Below are 27,261 nucleotides of genomic sequence, written 5' to 3'. Positions count from 1 at the left end.
TGGGCAAATCACTCCACCTCAGTGGTGGTGAGATCCTTCATCTGTAATCTATAATCCTATGATTCAAGGGAGTTGTGGAAAGGTCGTGGGAAGACAGAGAAAAATAGAAAGAGATATGGAAGCAGTTTCCTGAGGATCCACATAGTCCCTCTAGAAAACCCTACACAGAGCAAAACCAGGGGAGACAGAGGAAGCTCTGAGAAGAGAGAGGACAGAGGGAGACCGAGGAATAGAGCAAGACCCCAAGAAAAGCCAGGACATCCATGTGGCCCCAACTACCCAGAGCAGGACATGAAGAAGGAGAGACCTGGAAGGAAGTCATAACGTAGAGGAATCCAGACCTCTCCCTCCACTGCACTGTGAGTCATTTGGACCTTGTTGGTCTTAGTGGAAGAGGAGACCTAGTGGTGGAGGTTGTGAGGGAATCTTCAAAACTAGACCTACTTGTAGGTGGCTCCACCCAGGGTAGAACTAAAAGTCTAAAAGACTATATCTATATCTATCTATCTATCTATCTATCTATCTATCTATCTATATCTATCTATCTATCTATCTATCTATCTATCTATCTATCTATCTATCTATGTACCTACTGATATATTTGTGTCTACATATATACCTATACACATATATATGCATACATGTGCACACACACACATACATATATGCCTATATATGGAAGATGGTGATCCACTAAAGGGGAAGCTTGATTGGTCCTCTAACCACACTGAGTTCTTTCCCTTGCAGGAGGGCAGCTCTCCACCCTGGGTAATATTCCAAGTTAGGTGGTTGTATGGATTGTACAGGTCCCTGAGAAGACAGGTAACCCACCATTCTGGGGTGGAGGGGGTGGTAAGTGCCATAGTTCCCTAGGAATTCAGGATTTTTTCCACTCCTAAGGAGACCCACCTAGGCTAGTACTATATATCTCAATGTTCTTCGTTTTGGTTTTAGAAGCCTGGTAACAACTTTAAGTACCTGGGTGAGGCAGAGAGCCAGAAGAAAGGGCAGAGGACATGTCTAGACTGTTTATAGATTCAGATTTGGGTCCTTTGTGTTTCTTTTGAGGTGAAAATTTGCCCTTTATTTGGTGTTTTGATAGACTGTTTGCTTCATAGTTAAGTCCCTTTAGATCCTATCCAAATTCTGATATTCCTAGGAGAAACCAGTGATGAGGCCACAAGCCAGAAACTCTCAGGAAAGCCTGTCTATATGAGCTCAGACCCTGGATAATGAACCCTGAGTTATGTGTAACATAGGGAGAAAGTAACCAGTTCAGCCTAAGGGTGTAAGGAGTAAGAGAAGATACGGGGGCTCTCCCAGAAATGGGGGCTTAAGTTTAAATTCCAAATGAGCCAGCACCTCCTTTAAGATCTCAAATAAGAGAATTCATCTAGCCTGCGGTCCAAAGACCACCCTTTCCTGGGAAGAAGGAATCCTACTCAGGAGCCTCAAATTCTACAGTGACTTGTAGAGAACAACCTCTCTCTCACACACTTTCTTATGCAAATCTCTCTACATCCCAATGAAATCTGTAGTCCAGGAACTACTGTTCCCATTTTCCAGGAGACAATACTGATCTAGGGACACACAGTGACTCATCCCAAGTCCATTGTCCCTGAATATCCACTGTTTTGTCCTCAAGGCTGACATTACAGAGCCAAAGAATGGGGTGAAGATTGGGCTCTGTGTGACAGTGCTTCTCCATAAAGGAAAGATTAGAATCACAAGATTTTGACCTGGAAGAGATCTTAGATCGCATCTCATCTCCCCTTTCATCTTACACTGAGGATTCTGAAATCAGGAGATAGCTTGGATGGATTTGGACTAGCTCTGTGACCCTAGACACATCACTCACCCCCCTCTGCCTCAGTTTCTTCATGTGTAAACAGAAGGGAACAATACTTGCAATATTTACCTGTGTGGATTGTTACGGGAATCAAATGGAATCACAAAGATTTGCTCAGTTGGATTAATGATGGATGCAAGGTGCTTTGTAAACCTTTAAGTACTGTGTGAATTGTGACTGCCATTACTATATTGTTGTTATTCTTATTGAGAAGTAGCATAGAATATTGGAGAGAAGGATGGCGTTGAAACCAGGGAGACCGAGGTGCAAGTCTCCCCTTTGGCGGTGCACTGGCTGCATAAATCTGGTTCAGTTCTTTAACTTCCCTCTGCTCTAGGGCAATAATCTTGGAGAAGGGGCTCACTGGCTTTGAGAGAGAAGAATTTCCTCACCTGGAAGTTCCCTATACCAAGGAAATCTCTGACCCTTTCCGATAGTTATTGTCATTAATTATCCCAAAGGCTGGAAGAACAGTGGAGAGAGGAGAGACAGAGATAGAGACAGAGACTGAGACAGAGAGAGAGAGAGAGAGAGAGAGAGAGAGAGAGAGAGAGAGAGAGAGAGAGAGAGAGAGAGAGAGAGACTGAGATGGAAACAGAGAGATAGACAAAGACAGAGAGAGAGACAGACAGACACAGAGAGAGAAGACAGATACAGAGATGAAGACAGAGGAATAAGAAGAAGGAGGAGGAGAGAAAGAGGAGCCTATGAGAAAATGTAGGAAATCTGTGCCAAAGAAAAGAAGTCTGGCAAGAATATTCGATAGCATCCTGGACTAGATGGCCCCCAGAATCTGAAGACAAGGCCAGGAATTGGCTCTATTTGAAGTCAACAAGGGCAATGTGTGGCAGATGAATTAGTTAGGATTCATGCTAGGGCTATGATTTGGTCATTGAGGTATTATAGAATCAGTTGGTCAATCAACAAGCATTTTTTAAATGCCAGAGGTGCCAGGCACTGTGCTAGGCACTGAAGATACAAAGACAGAAATGAAACAGTCCCTGTCCTCAAGCAGCTTATTTTAGAGCTGGAAGAGACCTTCAAGATCATCTATCCCTTCCCCTTCATTTTACAGAAGAGAAAACAAAGGCTCAGAGAGAGTAAGTGACTTATGCAGGGTCACCCAGTAAGTTGGTGGAAGTGAGTTTTGAATCCACATCCACTGACTCTCGATCCATTGCTCTTTCCAGTATGATTGCTGATCCATTGAAGACAAATTAGGTGACACCCTAAGAGTTCCAAAGTAACCTTAGGTATTGGAACTTTGGGGGATGATACTGACATTGTAAATGAGCAGGGGACCACTGATCTGCCTCTTGAGTCCAACTCCCTTCTCTTGGAGATGAGGAAACTCACAGAGAAATGATGTGACTTGCCCAGGGACACACAACTGGTAAGTGTCAGAGTTGGGGTTCAAACTCCAATCTTCCTCCAGGCCAATCGTCCTATCTATGACATCATACTACTGGATTGTGGATCACTCCAAAAAGGGATGGTTTCTCTTGCACTCACAGGATTATTTTGAGGAAGGTGTTTTGTAAGTCTCAACTCTTGCTGAGTATTGCTCAACCAGAGGAACATGAATCCTAATGCACTGTAAGAAATGATGACTATGAAGGATCCAGAGAATCTTGAAAAGACTTGTATGAACAGACAGAGGGTGAAGTAAGCACCCCCAAAATAATAACACATGCGGTGACTACAGCAACAGAAACAACAGTTAAATGAAAGTGAATATGGTGAAATTATATCACCTCAATTTGCCTCTTGGGCGGAGCTGAGAAAAGCCTTTCCTCCCTTTATTACAAAGATGGGGAACTACAGCCATAGGACATTACATATAAAAGTCAGGCACTCTCACCCTTGCGGTTGGTTTTACCAAAATGCCTTTTTTCCTCTTTCTTTTTTAATCTTGGCTACAAAGGATGGGAAGAGAGGGAAATAAATTTGGAGATAAATGTGAAATAAGAACAAAGGCATCAATAACAAACAAAATAAAATCTACCATTGGAACCCTTTCTCGCATCTGGACAAAAGGCTGGTCTGGGGATGCCCTGGTCTCAGTGTAAACTAAGATAATAACCCAAGTCCTGACCCCCTCAAAGATGTCAGCCTTAGGAAGGAGTGAGCATCAACTAACCCAAGGTCCTCAAGCAGAGGCTGGGAGCTCACTCAGACGTGCTGGAGAGAGCATTACTCGTCAGCAATAGATTGGACTGTATTTTCTCTGAAGTTCCTTTCAACTCAGAAATTCTGTGATTCTGCGAATTTCCAATGGGAGTCTTCTCCCATCAAGAGGTGCTTTGGGATGGGAAGGGTACTGTTTGTTGAAAGATTTGGTCCACCGGGAGACTTCTGGGCTATAGAAGAAAATGTCGTCCATCTCGGTGATTCAAGGATAAGAGGAAATAGAGCCTCCCAGCATGCAAAGATCCTTAGACTCTGAGGGAGGTCACTAAAAATGAGAAGGAACCAGCTCCAAAGAAAGAAAGGTTCCTGATCCCACAGTCAATCCAAGTCTCAAGTACATGGAGGGGAAAGGGTGTCAAGCTATTGTAAAAGGGAATATTTGACATAACAGTAATGAGCATTAGTGAAATCATTTATTTTAACCAATAAAGGTGCAGGCAAGTCACTTCCTCCATCTAAACATGGGTGCCAAGCCCTTCCCCACCCCAGGTCTGGGGCATGAGGTGATGCTTATGTACATACCAATATTAGTGTTCTTGTAGACTGGCTTGCTTATACCCTAAAATGGCCCTCCAAAAAGGGACCTTACAGACCATCTAGTCATAGGATTACAGATTCAAAGTGAGAAGACACCTCAGAGGACATCTACTCCAACCTCATCTTTTTTACAGATGAGGAATATGAGGCCCAGAAAAGTTAACTGAGTTGCCTAAGGTCACAGAGTAGGTGGCAGTGCTTGGATTGGTACCCAGGTCCCTGGTTCCCCAGGTGCCTTAGCTGGTGCCAACATCTATCTACATGGTCACTGCAGTTAGCTTTAGATCTCAGTCACCCTATGAAGTCACTGTTTCCATCTGGCAAAGAAGGAACTTGAGGTCCGAGAAAATGAGCACATGGCAAATTTCCCTTCATAAAATAACCAATGAATGTCCAAACCAGAGAAAACTTTCTCCAGCAACTGTGGCATTAGCAGAGCCAAACCGGGGCCATGGTCATGTCAGCCTCTCTGAGAATTCCTACCACCCCCAGAGACCCTAGTCACTATCACATATCACGTCATCTCCTGTTCCCACACCCAGAATGCCTCCCTCCTCACCTTTGCCTCACAGAATCTCTGGCTTCCTTCAAAGCACAACCTGGGTGCTTCCTCATACATGACTTCCTGCTCCCTCCCCCACGAACTCAAATTATTTTGTATTTACCTGCATAGACGTTGCTTCCCCACCCAACCCAGTAGAATGTAAGTTCTCTGGAAAGGCAGTGTGGTGTAGTGATTAGAGCACTGATTTGAAATCAGGAAGACCTGGGCTCAAATCCCACCTCTGGTGTTTACTACCTGTGTCACCTTGGTCAAATCACTTTCCTTCCCTAGACCTCAGTTTCCCCATTTGTAAAGTGAGGTGATTGGACTCAATGGCCTCTTAGGTACCTTCTAGTTCAGAATCTAAGATTCTTGAGGAAATGTTGGGTTCTACACATTGAGCACAATGCCTGGTAGGGTTGAGGAGAGAGATTAGAGGTTAGATCAGATGTCATCGGGTTTCATTGACACAAGTAACCTCAGCTAGTCAAGGGCAGCCCTCATTCTGCAATTTGTAGTCTTATCTGGGTCACTAAGAGTTAAAGAGATCTGATACCTGGCAGGTATATGTCAAAGGTAGCACCTGAATCCAGATCTTCCTCCCTCTGAGGCCAGCTGTTCACTTCATGCTGCTTCTCATCTGGCACATAGTAGGTGCTTGATAAACACATTGGCTTCTGGCTTTAAATCCATGGATCCTTCTGGGTCTAAATCAATCCTGCTACAGTCCTATGGCCAAAGCTCAGTGAAATCTGGCAACCCTACCTTTTGAGATGGGGGAGATAGGGAGGAGATTTGCCACAAAGATTTCTATGAGGACTTGGAGCCTCCAAGGGCTCACAGCATATATTGTGGCTTTGCCCCACATTAATACAGAAGAAATAGTTCCCTTGAACGTTGAGAGTATTCCTCTCCCTAGAGCAGTGACTCTGGGACAGCCCTCAACTCATCCCAAGTAAACAAGAATTTATTAAGCACTATTAATGCGCTAAGCACTGTGTTAGAGGACAGGGATGCACAAGCAAAAACAAGGAGCTCACAGTCTGGCAGGAGCAGGATGTAAAGGTCCTGGTCAACCCCCCATTTTCATGTTTCTCCTCCAGATTCCTAAGGGACTTGGTCAATGCCTCTAGGAAAGACTGGCCAGAGAAACTTCGGGGACCCAGACTGGGATGACTTGGTTCCTAGGACCCACTGCTGAAAGATCCCATAATTGGCTATTGCCCATAGGGGCTTGAGCTCCAAAGACTTTGCAAGCTTGTCTGTCACAGCTCATCTTCCACCCCTAGAGGTAAGCAGGTAACCAGGCTTAGATACTGGATGCAGATGTTGGTCAAAGAGCTTAAATCCCCAGGTTCAAATCTCAGCTGTTCCTTAATACTTGTGTGATGTTAGTCAAGTGATGACCCCCTCCCTGTACCTCAGTTTTCTCAACTGTACAATGAAGGGGTTGGATTGGATAATCTCCAATTTTTTTCAACTCTGGATCCCATGATGCCTCAGTCCCTGGGATCTGAGGAAGAGCAGGGAGGTCTCTCTTCTAGGTGGTCATCCCAAAGACACCCAACGGGCTCATCCATCCCAGCTCACCTGGACACCACTCCCACCACCACCACCACCAAACCCTTCAACCTCACCTTGCTGACCCATGGAGGGATGTCTCCCGCCTCCCATGGTCCCCCTCCCTCTTGAAGGGCACAGTGAGCATCAGTGACCTCTTTTATTTACAGAAAACACAGAGAAAGCAGTTCATTCTTTGATTAGCAAACCAACCCGACTTTTTTTTCTTTTTTTTTCTTTTTTTTGGCACAAAAAAAAATGTCACAGGTGAACCCCTAAGTCCAACAGAGACTCATACACCAATCAGCGACCAGGCCCAGAAACAAGACTCAGACAAACAACATTACTGCAACAGACTAAGGGGCAAGGGGGGACAAGAAGTTCCACATTCACCTCACAAAAAAAAGAAAAAAAAAACTGTTCACCAATGGTTAGGGGTGGGGGAGGGGCAGGGACTGGTGCTCCTGGTGGGGCCCTGGTGGAGGCAGGGAGATAGGGAGCAGGAAAATGGTGGCATAGGGTGGGGACTGACATCATTTATAAATTAGAGAAGGTCATTTTCTTTTTAATCTCTTACCTTGTAAAAGTGCAAAAAGTACAATAACCCCAAATACCCTTCCATTGGGGAGACTTATCAGAGGAGTTGTGTTCCTGTATGTCTTGGACATGTGTGACTGTGTGTGTGATTGTGGGTGTGACTGTGTGTCTGTGTGTGGCATTTGTAAACATTGTTAACCATCCACAGAGAGCCCCAGCTTCCGTGGGCAGGTGGCACCTTCCCCCGCCTCATCCCCTCCGTTCCCTAGTGACGTCCATCGGGGACGTAGTGCAAATTTCAGAGAGAAAAGAGCAAGGCGAGGGGATGGGAAGGGCACGAAGACAGGGTCTGGGGAAGGAGAGGGGATAAGGCAACAGTTAAAAATGGTCCTCCAGGTCCGAGCCCACTCCCCGCCCCGTCCCCTAGTCCCGTGGTCCCCAGCTTCGTCCGGCGGTCACAAGAACGGGTGGAAGTCTCGTTCTTCCACCAGGCTGACGGACAGGTTCTTGAGCTCCTGCTCCGAGGCGGCCACCTTGTAGCCCAGCTGGGCCAGTACCTGCTGACAGGCGTTCTGGGTGAAAGCCACGATGTCGTAGGAGAGCCTAAAGCGCCACTTCTCGGCCGTGGCTGCTGAGTTCCGGACGGTGCCGTACTTGTGCTTGGAGGAGGAGCGGTCCCCACGCGTGTTGTTGTGAATCCAGCGTTCCACGTGGCTGTCGAGGGGGATGCCCAGGAATCCATAGATCTCCTCCGTCTTCTTCATGGGGTTCCGGGCCAGGTCCTCGTAGCGCACCAGCATGTATTTGCCCTTCAGCCAAGGGGGCCGGGTCAAGCCGGTGGACACCGAGTTCCAGAAGTCCTCACAGACTGTGGTCAGCTGGGTCACGTCCAGGTTGTAGGGCTTTCTCCCGGTGCCGTCCCATATCCGCCACAGCCGGTAAGTGTCCCGGAAAGTTTCGCTGCGGGAGGCGAGGATGCCCCGAGGATCTCGGACTAGCTGGATGACCTTGAGGTTGAGCCTGGGGTCCTCCACTAGGGCCCGCAGGTCGTTGACCTCAGGGACCCTCACCGTCTTGATGGCCACGTGGCTCCGCTCGCGGCAGGCCTCGGCTGCCAAGGTTAGGTTGAGGAGGCCACACTTGCGCACACAGTCTCCCTCCTCGAGGTTCATGTCTACCGGGCCTTGGGCCTCACACACCGGGGGCGAGCAGAGAGCCTTGCTGGCCCCCCGGCGGAAGATCCTGTCCGTGGTGTGATTGACCGGGGGCGGTTTAATGTAGTTTTCCAAGAAGTAGAGGTCACAGTCATAGAGACTCCGCAGCAGGTCGCGGCTGGCGCCCAGCATGACTCGCCTGTCCGTGGGGCTCTTGCCCTGTGTGAAGCGAGGGAGGAGGGTATACTGGACGTGATAGAGGGGTTCAAAGAGGTAAAAGAAGTCCAGGTGCTGGTTGAAGAGCTGGCCCACAAAGGAGGAGCCGCTCCGGGTGGTGGCGAGGATGAGAATGTGGGTCTTCCTCGAGAGGTTGTAGCCAAAAGTGGGGCTCTCCTCGCACAAGCGCTCGGCCATCTCAGCCTCCCCGGGGCCCGGGCTACAGTTCACGGGGCTGGCCATTGGGCAGGTGTGGAAGGACTTGGCGGTGAAGGTGCGGATGGCCGTGTACTGGATAGCGATGGAGGCCAAGGCAAGGAGGAGAACAGCCTTCCAGGAGCATTGCATGACTGGACACCTTCATGGGGATGCCTCTCCACGGGCTCGGGATCTGGGAACACACAGGGGCAGAAGTCAGGACAGGAAAGGTAGCTGGGAAGAGGTGGGGAGGTGAGGAGAAGCAGCATGGGACAGAGAGAATATTTGGAAAGTGTTTGGACACCTCAAGTACTAGCGATTCTTATCAACAATCTGTGTCAGCCAACCTGAGGGCCTTCTTATCTCCCCGAGATCTTCCCATTCCCCAGCAGGCCAGCATCCCTTCTTTCTTTCCCTAGAACCCCAGGAGTCCAAGGGGCTTGGGATCAAGAGGACCTGGTTCAAAGCCCTGGACTTTGACAATTTGGGAAATGTCATTGCATTTCTCTGGGCCTCAGTTTCCTCATCTGTAAAATTGAGGTTAGACTAGATGACTTCTCAGTCCCTTCCAACAAGAGTGACCATGTGGAAAGAATACTAAATTAAGGAGCAAGAGACCAGGGTTCAGATGTCACCTCTGACGCTCTGTGACCCTGAAATGAATCACTGCTCTTCTTGAAACCTTGGTCATGATAATAACAGTGCCAAGTTCAGAGGGCTGTTGAGAGGAAAGCACTTTGCAAACCAGGCACACTGTTCCCAGAACCCTGAGGGTTCCAGCAGTCTATAAAATAAGCAGGAAAGTCGAAGGGGAAAGGGGGTAGAGGAAGCAACGCACTATCCCTTTTTCTGCATAGGGTCCCCTTTGGCATTCATCAGAGAGTTTCCGATTGCCAGGCAGGAAAAGGAAGCGGGGAAAGGTGGCATGGGGCCAGGGATCAGAACCTGTGAGATAAACTCACACATCCTTAACAGGGAGGGGGCCCAGGGGCCCACAGCCCTGGAGGGGGCCATTGAACCTGCCTTAAGAAAAGGGAACGATTAAGCCAAGAAAAATACCCCACGACCACCACCTCCATCTCTGGAGGCATCCACTGCTGCTTACCAGAGGGGCTACTGGGAAGTATGGGCGGCCACAGCTGCCCCAGAGGGGAACCAGGGTGTTCAGGCTCAGTCAGTGGCTGGTTAAGTCCATGCTGCTGCCCTGTTGAGGGATAAGGAGAGGAGAGAGAGAAAGATGTCAATACTTTTTTATTGTTATTCATAATAATAACAAACATAACTTTATTAAGTTACAAAAAGCAGTCATTTTATCTGCCTGTCATAGCCCATAGAATATTAAATAGAAATTAATAATAGTAGGAAAGTGACTTGTCCAAAGACTATCTGAACTCTATTGAAAAAGATGAGAATGAGACTTATAATACTAATAACACCTTTTCCTCATTTCCCAAAGTGAATATTTTATCCACCTGCACCATAGATCACTAAAGAGAAGAACACTGGCAGAAAATCATCTTGTCCCAGGACTGAAGGCAGAGATGAAAAGAAAAACAAACTGACAATAGCAGCTGCTGTTTATAGAAGTGCTTTAAGGTTTGCAAAGTGCTTTATAAATATGATCTCATTTGATCCCCACAACAACCCTACAAGAGGTACTGTTATCCCCATTATACAGTTGAGGAAACTGAGGCAGGCAGAGGTTATCTGACTTATCCCATTGCAAAATAGCCACTCATCTGCATTAATAGAGGGAGTTTCCTTACCCGGAATTCCCCATACCAATGAAATCAAGTTTTGGACCAAAAAAAGTAAAAACCCTCCCTCAAAACAAAACCCCAGACTCACAGCTATTGTTTCCCTTTCACAGAATTAATTTAGGGGTACAACTTATATTACAGGGCATGCTGTATTTAGTACATGTCAAGAAATCTGACATTAGGATGATTCTGTTTCCTAATACCATCAGCATTGACTCCTTTGCCCCTCCAAGGCTGTCCTCAATGTTGATTTTAACATGATTTCACTTGGAGGCAGAACAGTGCACTGGGAAGATCACAGAACCTAGCCTTCCAAAGATCTAAAATCAAGCTCTAGTTCTGACACTTTGCTGGTTCTGTTACTGTGGGCAAGTCACTGTACTGTGAGCCTCAGTTTTCTCCTCAGTAAGAAGATAATGCTTGCACTAACTACCTTAGAAAGCTCTTTGTAAACACTATATAAAAGATTATTATTCTCTTCCCATCTTTTTATTGGTGGAGCCTGAATATTATTATTATTATAACCATTGCCATTATTATTATGTTCAATGATTAGAGCACTGGACCTGGAGCAAGAAAGATCTGAGTCCAAATCCTGCCTCAGATACTCATTAAACTGAGGAGTAAGTCAACCAGCCTCATTAGGTCTCAGTTTCCTCATCTGAAAAATCTGATGATCCTTTCCAAGACATCTATGATCTTATAAAACTGAGTCCCAGAGAGCTGAATGACCTGCTTGAGGTCAATTATACAAGTATCAAAAGACAAAGCTAGGATTTAGACTCAGCCAAATCTAACAGGATGATATTTAACAGGATTAAATGTAAAGTCCTAAACGTGGGTTCAAAAAATCAATTGTCCAAGTACTTGGGCCTCAGTTTCCCTCATAGTAAAATGAAAGGGTTGGGCTGTATGATCTTTAAGATTCCTGGTCGAGCTAAATCATGGATAAACAATCCATTCCCTCAAATCAATATTCCCTCTCATTCTTCCCCAAATTCACACAAATTATACTTGAAGGCACTTCCCCCTCATCTCAGCCTCTCAAAATTCTTCTTTTCCCTGAAGCCTTGACTCAAGTCCTACCATCTTGGTCCCTGCACCTCCCCCAAGTTGTTCATATTTTCTACCTCCTCGAATTTCCTTGTATTTCCTTGTATTTTACCCCTTGTATTTACTTATAGGTCATGTTATGTCTCCATTTGACAATGGAGACCTTGCACAAAGTAGTAAATCGGTCAATGAACATTTATTAAGTGCCTGCTATGTGCCAGGCCCTGTGCCAACTGCTGAAGATACAAAACGAAGCAAAAGACAATCTCTTCCCTCAAGGACTCACAACTAATAGGTAGACCCTGTGTTGACCTGAACTGAATTTTTACACAACATATGTTGTTAGTTCCCTGTGAGGGAATTAACAAGACTTCCCCTTTAAAAAGCCAGCTTGCTAAGTGGTCCCAAGTAGCTGGAAGCCTTTCAACTGAAATCTACAGGAAGGAGAATGTCCTTAGAACAAATCAGCCAAGAGGTAGCTTGCCAACATGCAAACAACTATGTACAAACAAGATATCCAGGCTAAACTGGAGATGGTCAACAGAGAGAAGGTGTTAGCATTAATGAGGATCAGGAAAGACTTCTTGAAGAAGGTGGGATTTGAGCTGGGACCCAAAGGAAATCAGAGAGCCAGGAGGTGGGGAGGAGGAGGGAGAGAGCTCCACATACGGAAGACAGTCAGTGAAAATAACCAGAAGGAATCAGGAACTGGAGCGTCTTGTGCAAGGAACAGGAAGAAGCCCGGTGTCTCTGGATCACAGATTATGGTTTTAAAGACTGTGGAAAAGACTAAGAGAAACTTCACGGGGTCTCAAATCCAGTGAGAAAAGACAAGATGTATTTCCTGGATTGGTTTTCTTTTCTTCTGGAGCATCTTGTGGGGCTGGTTAAGACAATCTTTGATGGTTGATAAATTCTAAATATTTTTATAAATACTTTCTTTTACATGATCATTCCCATTTCTGCATGGTTTTCAAGTTATAAGGCACCTTGCTAACAATGATATTGTAGGTTAGAGATTGAATGTTTTCTGATCCCCATTTGACAGAAGAAATGAAAGTGCTTTACTCATGATCACACCGATATTGTCAGAGCCAGAATTTGAACTCAGGTCTTCCATGTTCACTAGACTTCAGCCAACCACAGGAGGGACACATTGGAAATTGCTATCAACCAAAGCAGCTGTTCTTCCAAAATGTTGAACTCTTCAAATCCTCCTCTCTGACACCATCTCTGATCTTTCTTCCTCTCCCGCTGCCTCATACCTCCTACACCTGCTTTTTGCCCTTACCAGTCACATCTTCGTCAGCATGGACATGGAGCCTCCAACCATAAAGTCTCAGTTCCAGGAGTCTCCTTTCACAGTTCCATCCAGAAAGATTTGGGGGCGACCCTAAGAAAGCCAATGATGGGAAGAGACAGCCTCTTTTGGAAATCCTGCAGGCTCCCCCTCGAACCAGGTTGACGCTTGGCTTGACTTATTAATCAGACAGATCTTCCTGGAAGCCAAGTGAACTGAAGGTTGGATTACTAAGAACTTCGATGTTTCCTACAGTTGAACCTCTCTGGTATAAATACTTTACCAGTAAGAGGATGGAAGTTGGACTACCTTAGGCGTTCTTAACTTTTTTTAGACTTCCCTTGGGCAGTCTGGTGAAACCTATAAAATCCTGCTCAAAATAATGTTTTTAAAATTCATAAAATAAAATGCATCGGAATATAAAAGAGACCAATTATATTGGAACACAGTTATCAAAATATTAAAAAACAAAACAAGTCCATTGCCCCAGGGAAGGAACTCAGGTAGATTAACTATAAGATTCCCTCCCACTTTAAATCCTACGAGCCAAGGAAGTTGCTCAGTGAACATTGGGCAATGCCCTGATCTCAACTCCTCCCTGTCCCCAGAGCATGGTCAAAGGGGACATAGCCTGGGCTCTGAGGGCAGGGTTAGGGTTAGGGTCAGGCCTTTGGGCCTTGCCATCAGCTTTACCACAGAACCCTAAAGACCACCAGGACTCGGCTTCTTCCTCACAACCAAACCCTACTTTATGTATCATTTCTTAAGAGCAGGAATTGTCTTCCAAAAGACTCATGATGGAAAATGCTATCCACATCCAGAGAAAGAACTATGGCGTCTGAGTGTAGATTGAAGCTTCCCATTTCTACTTTTTTGTTGTTTTTTTGTTTGTTTGTTTTTCCCTTTTGTTCTGATTCTTCTTTCACATCATTACTAATGTGATTGTGTGTGGATAACCTGTATCAGACTGCTTGCTGTCTTGGGGAGTGGGGAAGACGGAAGGAGGGTGAAAATTTTGGAACTCAAAATCTTACAAAAATGAATGCTGAAAACTATCTTTACATGAAATTTGAAACAAAAGAAAATACTAGTAAGAGAAGAAAGAAAAAAAAACAGGGATTGTCTGTTTTCTGTTCCAGCACTTAGCATGCATAGTTCTGGGTCTAGATTTAAGTGCTTAATAAAATGCTTTTTCACTCATTCATTCATTCCAAGTAGAAAGTTGGGAGATTTCAGCTGAGTTTCAGCCACGTTCCAGAGCAACCATGGGCCACCCCATCCAGGTACCGGGGGGAAACACCCAAAACTGGCTTGGGAAAGGACTAGTGGTCTGATTCCAACACAGATGCTCCATCTCACCAGGGCAGAGTCTCTGCTGGTGTCTGCCCTTCCTGGACCCCTTTCTTGCCACTTTTGCTCAAGGCAGGACCTACTGGCTCTTTTCATCCATTCTTTCTGGGTCCTACCCCACCCCACTCCAGCTAAGCACTATTAGTCTTTCTGCTGCCCTCTGGTGGCCACATGGCACACAGCAGCCTATGGCTCTACTGACTACCTCCTGTAGTGCTTTTGGAATTCATCCTTCAGGGGACGTGGGCTGAAGTAAGAAGCTGAGATACCTCTTGCTGGATGCAGGGAGGAGTGTTGTAGGCATAGCCTACTGATGTTATCTCAGTTGGTTTTTCCTTTGCCTGCTGCCCAGCTCCAACGCCCATAAACACCACCTTCAGAGGTTTTTTCCCCTTTTCCTCTTCACTCATGCCCTCCATTTCCTCATTTTAAAAAGGGGGTGGGGGGCAGAGGAGAAAAAAATTAGGCAAAACCAGGAGTTGTTAATTTGTTTTGTGTAAGGGACCCCTCTAGCAGTCTGATAAAACCTATGGACCTCTTCTCAGAATCGTGTGTTATTGTTGTTTAAAAACTGAAGGAAATGCTAAATTTCAGTTAAGGGCTGGTAAAAATAAAGATGATGTTTTCTCCTCCTTCCCTTTCCTGAGGCCCCTCCCAACTCTCACTTCCTATGTTCGAAGATCCCTCCAGCTCTCACATTCTCTGTTCCAAGGTCCCCTCCAGCTCTCACATTCTCTGTTCCAAGGTCCCCTCCAGCTCTGATATTCTCTGTTCTAAGGTCCCCTCCAGCTCTGATATTCTCTGTTCCAAGGTCCCCTCCAGCTCTCACATTCTCTGTTCTAAGGCCCCTCCCATTTTTGACATTCTATGTCGAAGGTCCTATGTCACTAAGGTCCTAAGGCTCTTTTCAATTCTACATCCTATGATCCAGTGCCATTACCCACATGCTAAGAGATCTGGGCAGGCAAGTTTAATGAGCCCAGCTCAACTGTCAGAGCCAGAACTCTTTACCTTCAGAACCTCCCTGTCCATAAGCAGAAATGGTTTCTATGCCCCCTTGGAGTCAGAAATGTCTCCTCTCTCAAGATCTGTGGAATCTTCCAAGAAGGAAATAGGTGCAGTCTTGCCTTGGCATCTGGGATACTCACTCAGAAGGGCCTGGCCCCAAGTCACTGACCTAGTCCAACCCCGGCCAAGCCCTGCTTTCCTCTGACTATCAACATATTTAGAATTCTAACACTCAAGCATTACTTACGCAGAGAAAGGACAAACTGCCCCTAGTGGGATGAGGGCTCCGAGAAGGATAGGCTCTCTCCATCCCTTGACACCTTGGCTACTTTCTCCACTGGTGTCGCTCCCTGAGGGAAGCCAAACTAGTAGTTCCAAATTACAGCTCTGGACTTTCATAGCTTGGGTTCAGCCTTGGGGATTTCTCTCTAATAATCTCTTTGGCTCACACCTCCACCCAGGCTTTCCCCTGGAAACAGCAGTTCATATGATTCCCCAGAAAGGCCCTGAGCTCCTGGGCAAGCATCAGGCTAACAAAGCATTAGATATAGTGAAGGTTTTATTTAACCCAAAAGAAAAGAAAAGTACTCACACTGGAGTCCACACATCCTGCTACTTCATCTCTCTGGTCGTCTCCTTCTACTTCAGGGACCTACCTATATACCGGGATCAACCCAGCCATGCCTGCTCAACCTAGACCTTATCTATGCTGTAGCAGATCCACTCAGAGATGCCTTCCTCTGGGTCTTTTCATCTTCAATACCAATTTTTTTTATTTTTGGAAAACGTTCCCCTACCAAATATCAAAATGCATCTTATTCTTTCAGGATTTGTCAAGCATGTATTAAAAATAATACTTTGAATCCCTCCGAGCATCGGTTTCCACATCTGTAAAATGGAGCTAATGGTACCTGTTTGCCCATTCCCATCCCAGGGCTGTTGTGAAGAAAGCATAGAAAAACAAGAACTATGAGGGTCACTGGACTAGGCTGGGGTGGGGTCGGGGGGCTTCAAAGATAAATGAAAGAAAGCCTTTCCTAGAAGGAATTTGGGTTGAGAAATCCATTCCTTGGCTCTAGAAGTGTTCCTGCCCTACTAGATTGCCCAGTTAAATCCCAAATGCCCACCAAGTAAATGCCCCATATGGCTATCTCACTGACTTAGCAGGTGGCTGGCCCCCAGAAAGTCTGCTGCCATGGAGCCAGGACAGCAGAGGACCCTGAGAGGCCCATGTCCCAGTTTGGCCAAGGGCTAAGCCAGTTGTTTCTCCTGACTTAGGAGATCTGCCACTCCTCACACATATTTCAGGACCCTGAGGTCTTGTTTGCCCACCTGGCTCTGGGTCAGAATGGCTCTCCAAAACTAGGACACTAGGAGATGGCAGCTTTGGAGTTTGAGATATCCTCTGGGTCCCGGTGGCCACTTTAACCAGTGGTAAAGGAGCATCTGCCTAGAGACCCATCTCAAAGATCCAGAAAGATACATTATTTCCCCCAAGGACTAAGCCAGCTCACGGAGGGGCCTCCCCCCACCCCAGCCATCCTCAGGGCCATTGAAAGAGCTCCCTGCCACCAGAGGTTTGGAGCTGGCAACCCACACGCACAGCCCTCACCTGGTAAGGATCCTTTTGGAAAGAATGTCTTCCCCCACTGCCTTGACGGGACATTGGAGGACAGGGGCTTGAATATCCGATCTGCTAAGAGAGGCTTTGTAGTACCATAGAAAGACCACGGATTTGGAGGACAGAAGACCTGGTTTCAAATACTGTCTGTATGACCTTAGGTAATGAGACTTCAGTTTCTTCATCTGTAAAATGGGGGAGGGGAGAAGGGAGTTAGATTAACTGACCTCTAAGGTCCCTTGCAGATCTCAATCTGTGGCCCTACTTATTAGCCTGGTGACCTTCTCTGTGCCTCAGTTTCCCCACCCAGCGTTGTAGCGGAGAGAGTATTTATTAAATCCCACCTCAAACATTTACTATGTCTATAACCCTGGGCAAGTCATTAAAACTCTCTGTGCCTCAGTTTCTTCATGTAGAATGGAGGGGAGAGGTCTGGACCAGATGACTTCTAAAGCACCATTCACTCTGAAGGGCTATGATTCCAAGCCAGGCCTCATCTCTGTCCCTTAGAGGAGATGGGCAGGCTTCCACCCATGCTCCTGAATCGTCTAGCCAAGGCAAAACTCACTGGCTTCCTGGCCACCACACAAGGTCCCTCTGTGCTTGCTGGGGATGAGTCCAATGGCCTGGGGAGCTCTGTGGCAGCAGCTTGCCTGGGGACTGGGAGGAAACCCAGGCTTCCAGCCTAGAGCTATGGAGCACTAGGTTCTCACACACATACACCCTCCCCACTCCACCCTCCACACTCTCCTCCAGTCCATCCTTGTCAGCTTGTGGATAGGACAGCATTAATAGAAAACAGAAGCTGAGCTCCCAGGACAACTCCGGAGAAGAGAGAGAGGGCCTGGTCAAGAAGCAGGAAGGCAAAATGTCACTGCTATTCACACATATACACATACACACACACAAGCACACAAAACCACATATACACAACCTACATACAAATATATACGTACATACAAAACCATACAACATATGTACACACAAACACAAAACCATATATACACAACCTACATACAAATATATACGTACATACAAAACCATACAACATATGTACACACAAACACAAAACCACACATACAAATATATACACATACAACCACATGCACACAAACATATACACACAATATACACACACGCACACACATACACACATACATGGCTATGTGGCCTCAGGCACCTTATTCTCTGACTAGCTTCCAGGATACACTTCCAGGGCTGATTACCGAGGAATCCTTAAATCCTTATGGAAATGTGAGTTGGTGTTCTAGCTTGCCTCACCTATGGCTGACTGGAGTCCAAAGGACTTTCCACCATCATCTCATTTGAACCCTGGAAGGTAGGTATCCCCATTTTACAGGTTAGGAGGCTGAGACCCAGAGAAAATAAGTAAATGGAGATTCAAAACCAGGGACTCTTCAAACTCTGAATCCTTCCTTCTTTCCATAGCTAAGGTTTGCAAAACACTTCACAGACCTTATCTCACTTGAGCCTCACTACAACCTTTCAAGACAAGTGCTGTCACTGTACCCATTTTGCAGGTGAAGAAACTGAGGCTTTGAGTAGTTGTGACTTGCCAAGGGTCCACACAGCTAACAAGGGTCAGAGGTAAGATTCAAACCCAGATCTGAGTCCAGACTGCAAGTCCATGGTTCTTTCCATTGCTATTTCCAGGGAATGATTCTAAGGCTCTGGGATTGACCAGGATTCACACACACACACACACACACACACACACACACACACACACACACACACACACACACACACACACTGCAGGTACTCAACCAATGCCAGATGGCCATGGAAGGTGGAAAGGGGTTAAGTTGGTTCCTGGACTGGAAGATTGGATTCTGAAGGCAGCATTTGGGAGGGAATTGAGGATGGAGTTAGAGTGGAGGTGAGGCACATGGCAGGTGAGGGGAATGAAAATCCCAGGGTTGTAGAACAACTGTGTTTTCTTTAAATGTCAATTCACTCACTCATTCACTTATTCTTTACTATGTATAAGATCTAGGTGTAGGCTCTGGAGACACAAAAACAAAATGAAAAAGTCTTTACCCTCAAGGTGCTTACATTCTCTTGGCAGGGGGAGGTCAGGAAAGAGGAGGAGAGATTGCAAAATACAACATTTAAATAGATCAGGATGTGCAACACCATCTGAGTTAGGGCTAGCAACCCAGGAGAACAGCGCCTAGTTCAGGGGATGTATATACAGTAGGAACTTAATAAAAGTTTGTTGAATTGTTGGATTGGCTTGCAAGGCTTCCAGCTGGAAGCATTCCCCAGGCCACAAAGCTAGTAAATGTCTGAAACAGGATTTGAACTCAGGTCTCCTTGACTCCATATCTGAGCTGGACAGGGAAGGAGCTAAAGATTCAATGGGATAGGGGGCAGCTAGGTGGTGTAGTGAGTAGAGCATCAGTTCTGGAGTCAGGTGGACCTAAGTTCAAATCCACTCTCAGACACTTGACACTTACTAGCTGTGTTACCCTGGGCAAGTCACCTAACCACGTTGCCTCAAAAAAATATTCAAGAGGATAGAGTCCTTGAAACTATAGACCTTTGGAATGATAGTGATTCCACCAAAAGCTTGGGAAGAAAGGGAGGCAGAAGAGGAATAGTGAGGTCCCTTCACCTGAAGGTGACTTTCTAATACTCTACACAATTTTCTAAGCCACCTCCCTACGCCCACAACACACCAAGAAACATGAGCCCGGAATGCTCTCCCCAATCAGCAATGCCTATAGATACCTGCTCCAAGGGGCCATCCCTGACCCCCCAAGCCTCCCCCATTCCTTCTCTCCCTCCTCCAACCACCAAAAAGACAGTACCATGCAATGGGAAGAGCCCTCAGCTTGGAAGTCAGGCAGCCAGGCTCAGCTGTGACCTCTCTCCTCCTCTCTGCCTAGCTACTTCATAGTGTTCACCAAGCCTCGCTCCAACCCTGCCTCCTCCATGACACCTTGGACAGCCATCCATTGTTGTTGCTCAGTTGTGACTGATCTTGGCAGAGATACTGCAGAGTTTTGCCATTTCCTCCTCCAGCTCATTTTATAGATGAGGAAACTGAGGTAAACAAGGGGAAGTGACTTACCCAGGGTCACACAGCTAGTAAGAGGCCAGATTTGAACTCAGGTCTTCTGGACTTCAGGTCCGGTATTCTTTCCGATGCTCCATACCAAAAAATTTAGCATTTGAAGATGCCCCATCTTTGCAGAATTTAGAGCTAGAAGAGATCGCAGAGGCCCACTAGTCCAACCTGCATAAAGCAGGAACCCCTTCTGCAACATCTCTGGCAACAGCCATCAGTCTTCATTTGAATCCCTCTAGTGATAGGAAGCTCACTACCTATATGGGTAGCCTATTTTCCTTCCAAACCATTAAGAAGTTTTTCCTTATTTCCAGATAAAATCTGTTGTTCTCAAATTTCCAATCATTGTTCTTAATTCTGCTTTTTGGAGCCAAACAGGACAGATTCAATTTCTTTTCCACATAAGACAACCTCAGTTTCCTCATCTATAAAATGGGAATAATGATATGCACACCATCTTCCTCACAAAGAAATAGGATTTTGTTATCATTGCCATCATCGTCATCACTCTTCCTCTGTCCCCTCCCAGCTCAGCACCTTGGGGCCTCCTCATTCTGGAACACCCACCCATCCTCTGCCTCGCCCGCTCCCTTGTCCCTCCCAGGGTCTCTCTTTTGGGGAGAGCCTTCATCCCTCCCCTCCCCCAGTTGTGTTTCCAACCTTCATAAACAACCCTGGGTCACTTCTCCCAGCCTCCCCACCTGCTTTCCAGCTTCTCTCTCTGGACTGTTTTCCCCTGTTTGAACATAAGCCTCTTGAGGACAGGGGCTCTTTCTTTTTACTTGTATTTGTAACTCCAACACTTAACATAATACCTAGTATACAATAAGTGCTTAATAAATGCAGGTGGCCTACTGCTTGGCATTTACATTTCAGAGGTCCAGAGCTGGAAGGGACTTTAGAAGCCATCTAGTCTAAATGAGGAACTGAGACCCAGATGGGTAGTCTTTTGCCTAAGGTCACATAAGTACTTACAGAGTCGGCGTTCAAACTCAAGACACTTTAACTCCAAATCCAGCACACTTTTCATGATACCATCCAACCATGTAGAGGACTCCCCACATGAAAATTCCCTCCATTGATGCGAATCTATAACTTAACAATCTTAGAAAGTTGCCTAGAACACTGACAGGGTAAGGGACTTATCCAGGGTCACACAGCTAGTCTGTCCAAAGGAGGCCTGGAATTCAGGTCTTCCTAACTCCTAGACTGACCTTTTGCCCACTCATCCATTAATCCCACCAAGAGAAGGTAAAGATACGTTTCATTTCTGTCTTTCAATCTCCAGGGCTAGCACAGAGTAGATGTTCAATGAACACCGAATGAATGAATGTTCTCCAATTATTTTATATGCCTAAGTCCTTTCTTCTTATCTCATAAATGCCTTGTAGACAGGGACTACATCTTTGCTCCCCTGCCTCCCCACCCCCACCGCCCCCAGGTCTCATCCACTACAGGCAGACCTTTCTTGACTTGGAAGACTCTTCTGAACACAAACCTCCTTAAAAAATGTGGTCCTCCTACCAGAGAAAAAGCCAAGACAGCTTGACCGTTCGTGGCCCAGACCTGGGCCCCTCCCCTCACTAAACAAGGAGCAAGCGAAAAGAGGGAATCTCTAAACATTTAGAGAAGAAAAGAATCCTGTACCCTGAGTGGCCCCCTGGGGCTTCAGAAGGGAGAAATCGTGCCTGACAAACTCGATCCCTTTCTTGATAGAATTACAAGACTGGGAGATGAAGGAAACGCGAGACGGGTAATATATCTTGATTTTTTAGCAAAGCATTTGATGCCGTGCCTCCTGTAATCTTACGAAATTAATTCAAACAGGCAAGGCCCTCAGCACTTGTCGGTGGAGGCCTGAGAGCTGAAGAGCTCAAGGGGTGGGAAAGGTGGGGAGGGGGAGGGAGGAGGAAAAGCAAAAAGAGGAGGAGGGGTGCCCAGGGCTGGAGAGAAAAGTGAAGGCACCTCCCGGAGGGGGCTCTTCTCCAACATCTTCATTAATGAGCCTCTAATGAAATTTGCAGAGGATATTAAGTTGGAAGGTGTTGGGAACGCCAGTGAGGACAGGTGCCCAGAGAGACCTGGGGAGACAAGCAGCCTGGCAGAAGTCACTGAGTCAGGAAGGGAGGGGTGGGAAAGATGCCAGGCCCCGTCCACAGCAGTATGAGGTGCTGGAGCTGAGATGGGAGGGTTCCAGCCAAAGCAAGAAGGGGATTGGGGTGGGGGAGATGTCAATCAATTCCCCTCTGAGATGTCACCAGGGCTGCCCTAGAGCTCAGGAAAGAAAAGGGAGTGTGGCAGGTGGGGCCAAGAAGAGACTTTCTCTGACCCCAAATGCAGAGAGGGGCCTGGGGGTTACACTTAACCATAAGTCTGGGGCAGGCAGGAAGACAAAAGGAAAGGGAAGAATTTGGGGGAGGGAGCTAGGGACACCTGGCACCTAATGTAGAAGAATGGAGGAGAGGAGAAACCCATGAGTGAGTGGACACAGTCCCATAGCCAGGGGGTGTCTCTCAGCTCTGAAGAACCTGAAAGCTACTGGGGGATCCTGAGTGGGGGCAATTGAGAGCCCTGGGGAAAGTATAAGAAAGCCAGCTGAAGCTACTAAGAACCTCCCAGTTTGGGCAGTGTCAGGGAAAGTGATGAGCATGAAAGTGAGGATGAAAGGAGGCCAGAGGGCAGGTAGGGGCCCCACTTCCCAACAGAAGCATTAACCACAGCATTGGTTTGCTACAGACACAAAGGTCTGGTTCTGTCCTGACTTTTGAGGTGCTCCCTTCTTCTGCGGACACTTTAGACACCTGAGAAGGCTCGCCAGGGATACCTTAGACTTATGGAAAGTGGAAAGTAATAGATTTGGGGTCAGAGGACCAGAGTTCAAATCTTGCCTCTCACTTACTACTTTTGTGTGACTTTGGGAAGTCATGACCTCTCTGGGACTCAGAGTCTCCATCTTTAATAAGAGTGTACCGGACTAAATGAGGTCTCTCCCAGCTTAAAATCTATGCTCCCAGGATTCAGCACCATCCAGACCTTCCTTCTCCAACAAGGAGCAAATGAAAAAAAGGGAATGGGAGTCATGCTGGCTGCCTCTGCAGATGAGGGAAGTGGACACCCTGCAGCTTCTAGGGGGGTGTTCCTCTCTGTTTGGAAAACCATCTGTGTCCAAAACGGAGCACTCTATTTCCCTCTCCAGGGACTTGAAGATCCCAGATTCTGCTTGCCTCTAGACTTAAGCCATTCCATTCATGGGGCTTGCTGGTTCCTATTCACACCCACCAGGCAAAGGCACACAAAGGGAAGAAATTACCAGCAGCTCTCAGTTGTCCAGTCAGAGGAATGGGTTTGCATGACTCCCTGAAGGATGGCAGCAAGTGTGAATCAGGGACAGTGTCTTGCACATAGTAGGGGTTCAGTACATATTTGCTGATTGAATGGAAAGAGAAAGATGGATGAATGAGGCTGTAAGACTGCCCTCTTTGGGGGTCTGTTAAGAGTACAGTAGCTGGCTAGCCTCTGTAAGGGATTTAGGGACAAGTTTCCTGGATGGATAAGGGTGGACTTGCTGACCCTGGATGTCCCTGTCTGCCAGCCCTAGGATTCTCTGATCCCTAAAGACTCAGCTCCAGATGAGTAGTCTGGGTCAACATAGCTAAGAATCTCATGCAAGAGGCAGGAGCCAACCCAAGAACCGCAGGAAGAAGGACCCCCCTCTGTCAAGGTTATTCCCTAGGTCAGAAATTAAATGGGGCCCTCCCAGAGGGGCTGGGACCCCCTTCTCCGTGGTGGTTGGTACGACTCCTGGGCATACTTTGTGGAGGGTGCCTTTACTATACATTTTCCCCCTTCTCACCATCACCACCACATCACTGATTACGGGGAACAAGTCTGTTTCCATGGAAACCATACAGTGACTAAGGGCTTCGGGACCTGCTCTGAACCAGATTGTGAATATCAAAGCTGCCCTGGGCCCTGAAGAGGGATCCTGAGGTGGATGAGGGGCCAGGCAGGAAAGTGCTGGGAATGCAGACCCCAGAGGGAAGGAAGTCACCCTTCAGGACCTATCACAGGGACCCTCTGAGGATCTATGTGTCTCATGGGCTCAGATGCAGCCCTATGGGCGGCTGGTCCCCAGGGACCAAACCCATTCAACTTTGGATGCAATTCCATTTTTTCCAGCTCAGTCCAACCTGGGCATCCTGCGTTGGCCATGCCCATCACCCTTACCAGTATGTGTCACTACCCAAGGAAAGATCCATCAAGAATGCTCTTTTGGAAGCTGCCTTTCCCCAAGGCAATGCTGGGGAGGCCAGCAGGTGCGGGTGGAAGGCCTGGGGTTGGGGAGCAGTAGGGAGGGAAACAGTCTGCAAGCAGATAGGGAACTGAGGAACTTGAGAAAGATTCCCCTAGAAGACACTCCTGCTACACAGAGAAGAGGGAAATTTGGATTTTAAAAACCAAATATGTGTGTGCTCTATGGTTTCAGGAAGCTGCAGAGGAGGGTCTTAGGAGAGCCCAGGGAGGAGGGGGGAGAGATATTAAATGATCCCAAGGCCACATCAGGGGCTGTATACAGACAATCCCTCATAGCCCCTTTCTCCTCTTCCCTACCTCAAAACCTGCCTTACCCCGGGGATTGGCACTAGCTACAAGAGAAGGGAAAGGTTATAGGCAGCAGATGGGCTATCTCCCCAGCCAACCTCTAAAGGCCCCCAAAAAATCTTCCTTCTCTCCCCCTGCCCTTGCAAGGTGAGGAATTGCATGTCCAGAGAAGGGGATATAGTGAAAACTCCGTCTCTTTTCTGTCAATGGGCCCAACTCTTTAAAGCTATCAAAAACCATTTGACATGATGTTTCCTAAAAGCCTAGTGTAGATACCCATCCCCTCTCCATTGTAATTCACTCCCCAAAGACAAAGTAGAGGACAGACTGAATTCCTAAGGGCTAACTCATCCCCAGTCCTCTCCAGCCCCACTGCTGCACTCAGTCACAGCCCCTAGAAGCCTTCTTGTTCTGGCCATCCAGCCCCAGTTCCTCCTTAGCCTCCTCCATCTCCAGCACCCACCCTGGAAAGCTCTGGGAGCCAGTGTTTGCTCCTTGGGGCTCCTGTCGCTGCTCACCCCACTGGCATAGTCTCTTCAAAAAGCCCAATCCTAGACTCCTGTTGTCCTTGGGGGTTTAGGTATCATGAGGTGCCCGAGAAATCACTGATCCCCACAAGTCTCCCTATTCCAAAGGACTGGCTTTGGGGGACCTCTCTTCCCCTGTCTGCCCTCTTTATTCACCATAGTTGGGCAGGGTTGAAGATCTGGGACCAGGACAGAAGCTGGGAGAGGGAAGGGAAGCAGAAGTGAGGGCACATACAGCATGGTGAGAGCCTAAGTCCAGCCGGAAAAGCCAGAACCATCGTCCTTCCCCAACTCCCCCAAGGCACGGGCCCCTACCAGGGTTTCTCCCCTCATCATCTTGACAGTGATGACCGCTTGGGTTCTAACCCACAGAGCCTGGAGGAGAGAATGCTGGCACCAGCACCTGGGGGGAGGAAAGAATGCCTGGGGCTTTGAGTGCTTTTCTGTGGACTTTCCCTCCCCTGCCTCATATTGGCCAGACTGAAGATCTGACCCCGCTGGTCACGCCGGTGAGCCCTCTGTCTCAGAGCCAGGGAATGGCACAGGAAAGTTGGATCCGAAGGGCGCTAAGCAGTCCTTGAGTGGGGTTGGGAGGAGGCGGGGGGCGGAGGGTGGGGTGAAAAGGGAGATGGACAGGGAGTCAGCTAAGCCACGGCTCAACTGGTCCTAAGCCTGTTCTGGGCAATACCAGTGAAGGGAGGAAGAGGACCTCATTTGAGGGGTACTGAACAAGTTTGCTTTTTTCTTTTAAGTCTGTGTGTTGGATGTGGGAGATGGAGGAAATCAGAGGCACCTCATCCTGCCAGAACACTCCCGAGTCCTGGGAATTTAGAGGGGGAACCCCTATGCTGGCAAAGTCCCTCAAACCCTCCCCAACAAGGCTCTGCCTGCCTCCCTCGCTCCCTCGGTCGCCGATCATCCCTCTCTCCGGTTGTCTCCTGGGCTCCGCTTCCCTGGTACTGCCGGTACCCGGGTGCCCAGACTAGAGTCCCCCCGCAAACGCCACCGCCCTGGTGGCCCAGGGTGGGCGTGGGCAAGGAAGAGAACTCCGCGAACAGCCTGGGGGTGCCCCGTGGGAATCCTTCACCCCCTCCCCTGTCCGATCTGTCCAGTACCTGGTCTGGGCTGCGCCGGGAGCCTCTGCAGCGCCCAGCGCGGGCTCCATCCCGCTCCGTCTTCAGGCTCCTTCCGAATCCGCGGGAGCCGGCGGCAGCAACGGCGGCATCCTCCGCCCTCGGCCCTCTCAGCCTCCTCCTCCTCCTCTTCCTCCCGTTCTCCTCTCAGATCTCTTGTCTTCCTCCTCCTCCTCCTCCTCCTCCTCCGCGGCCCCTCCTCCTCCTGCGCCTCCGTGCGCCCCTTACCGACCCCTCTCCATGACTCGGGGGCGCACGCAAGCCCCGAGCGGGTCGCCCCCGGGCTCCTTGTTCGCTGGGGCCCGCCGGGGTGGGAGGCTGCGCGGAGAGCTAGGATCGGAGGGCCGGGAGCCGGGAGTCTCCACTGCCGCAGCCGCAGCCGCCTCGGGAGCAGGGAGGGCCCGGGCTCGCCGCAACGCCCGGCGTCTGCAGGAGAGAGCAGGAACAGCCCCGCGGTCCGAGCCCTAGCCCGGCCGCGCAGCAGCAGCGCTGCAGCCGCCTGCCCGCCTGCCCGGCCGCCTGCGCGCCTCCAGTCCGGGAGCGGAGAGCTTCGGCCGCCCGAGCGAGAAGCCAAAGCGACGGGCGGGCGGGCACTGCGGGTCCCAACTCCGCCCCTTCGCCGGCCGGCTCCCCCCACTCCCTCCCTCCCTTCCTTCCTCCACCTTCCCCACCCCTCGAGGCCCCCAGAGCTAAGCTGCTCTCTCTCTCTCTCTCTCTCTCTCTCTCTCTCTCTCTCTCTCTCTCTCTCTCTCTCTCTCTCTCTCTCTCTCTCTCTCTCTCTCTTCTCTCCCCCTCCCTCCCTCCCCCCCCCCCACAGCCTTGGACCCAGGGGCACAGACCTCTGCCCTCATTCTCACAACAGGACTAGCGATTCCAAATCCCGTCACCTCCTTTCATATTCCCAGCTTCCCTGATCCCTGAGCACCCAGGTCCAAAAGCCAAAACATCTCATGCCAATCTTTACCACCAGCACCACCTCACAGTGGTGAGAGGAGGGGGCCTAAGTCACTCCCCTTTGGCCCAAGCCC

General features: G+C 48.2%; 1 protein-coding gene across 1 annotated transcript; it reads right to left on the bottom strand.

The window, feature by feature from the left end:
• Window positions 1-6,821: 6,821 nt before the first annotated feature.
• CHST1 (carbohydrate sulfotransferase 1) lies at window positions 6,822-26,331 on the bottom strand. The gene is made up of 4 exons (XM_072617922.1): window positions 26,216-26,331; window positions 16,869-17,062; window positions 9,891-9,989; window positions 6,822-8,978 (listed from the first exon to the last, which is right to left on the bottom strand). Exon 4 carries the CDS (start codon window positions 8,933-8,935, stop codon window positions 7,673-7,675), a length of 1,263 nt encoding a protein of 420 aa, XP_072474023.1. The 5' UTR covers window positions 8,936-8,978; window positions 9,891-9,989; window positions 16,869-17,062; window positions 26,216-26,331; the 3' UTR covers window positions 6,822-7,672.
• Window positions 26,332-27,261: the final 930 nt, after the last annotated feature.

Source organism: Notamacropus eugenii, chromosome 6 (assembly GCF_028372415.1).
Source record: "Notamacropus eugenii isolate mMacEug1 chromosome 6, mMacEug1.pri_v2, whole genome shotgun sequence".
Classification (NCBI taxonomy): Eukaryota; Metazoa; Chordata; class Mammalia; order Diprotodontia; family Macropodidae; genus Notamacropus; species Notamacropus eugenii.
Note: the sequence above shows the minus strand (reverse complement) of the source record. Positions and strands in the feature narration are given on the sequence as shown.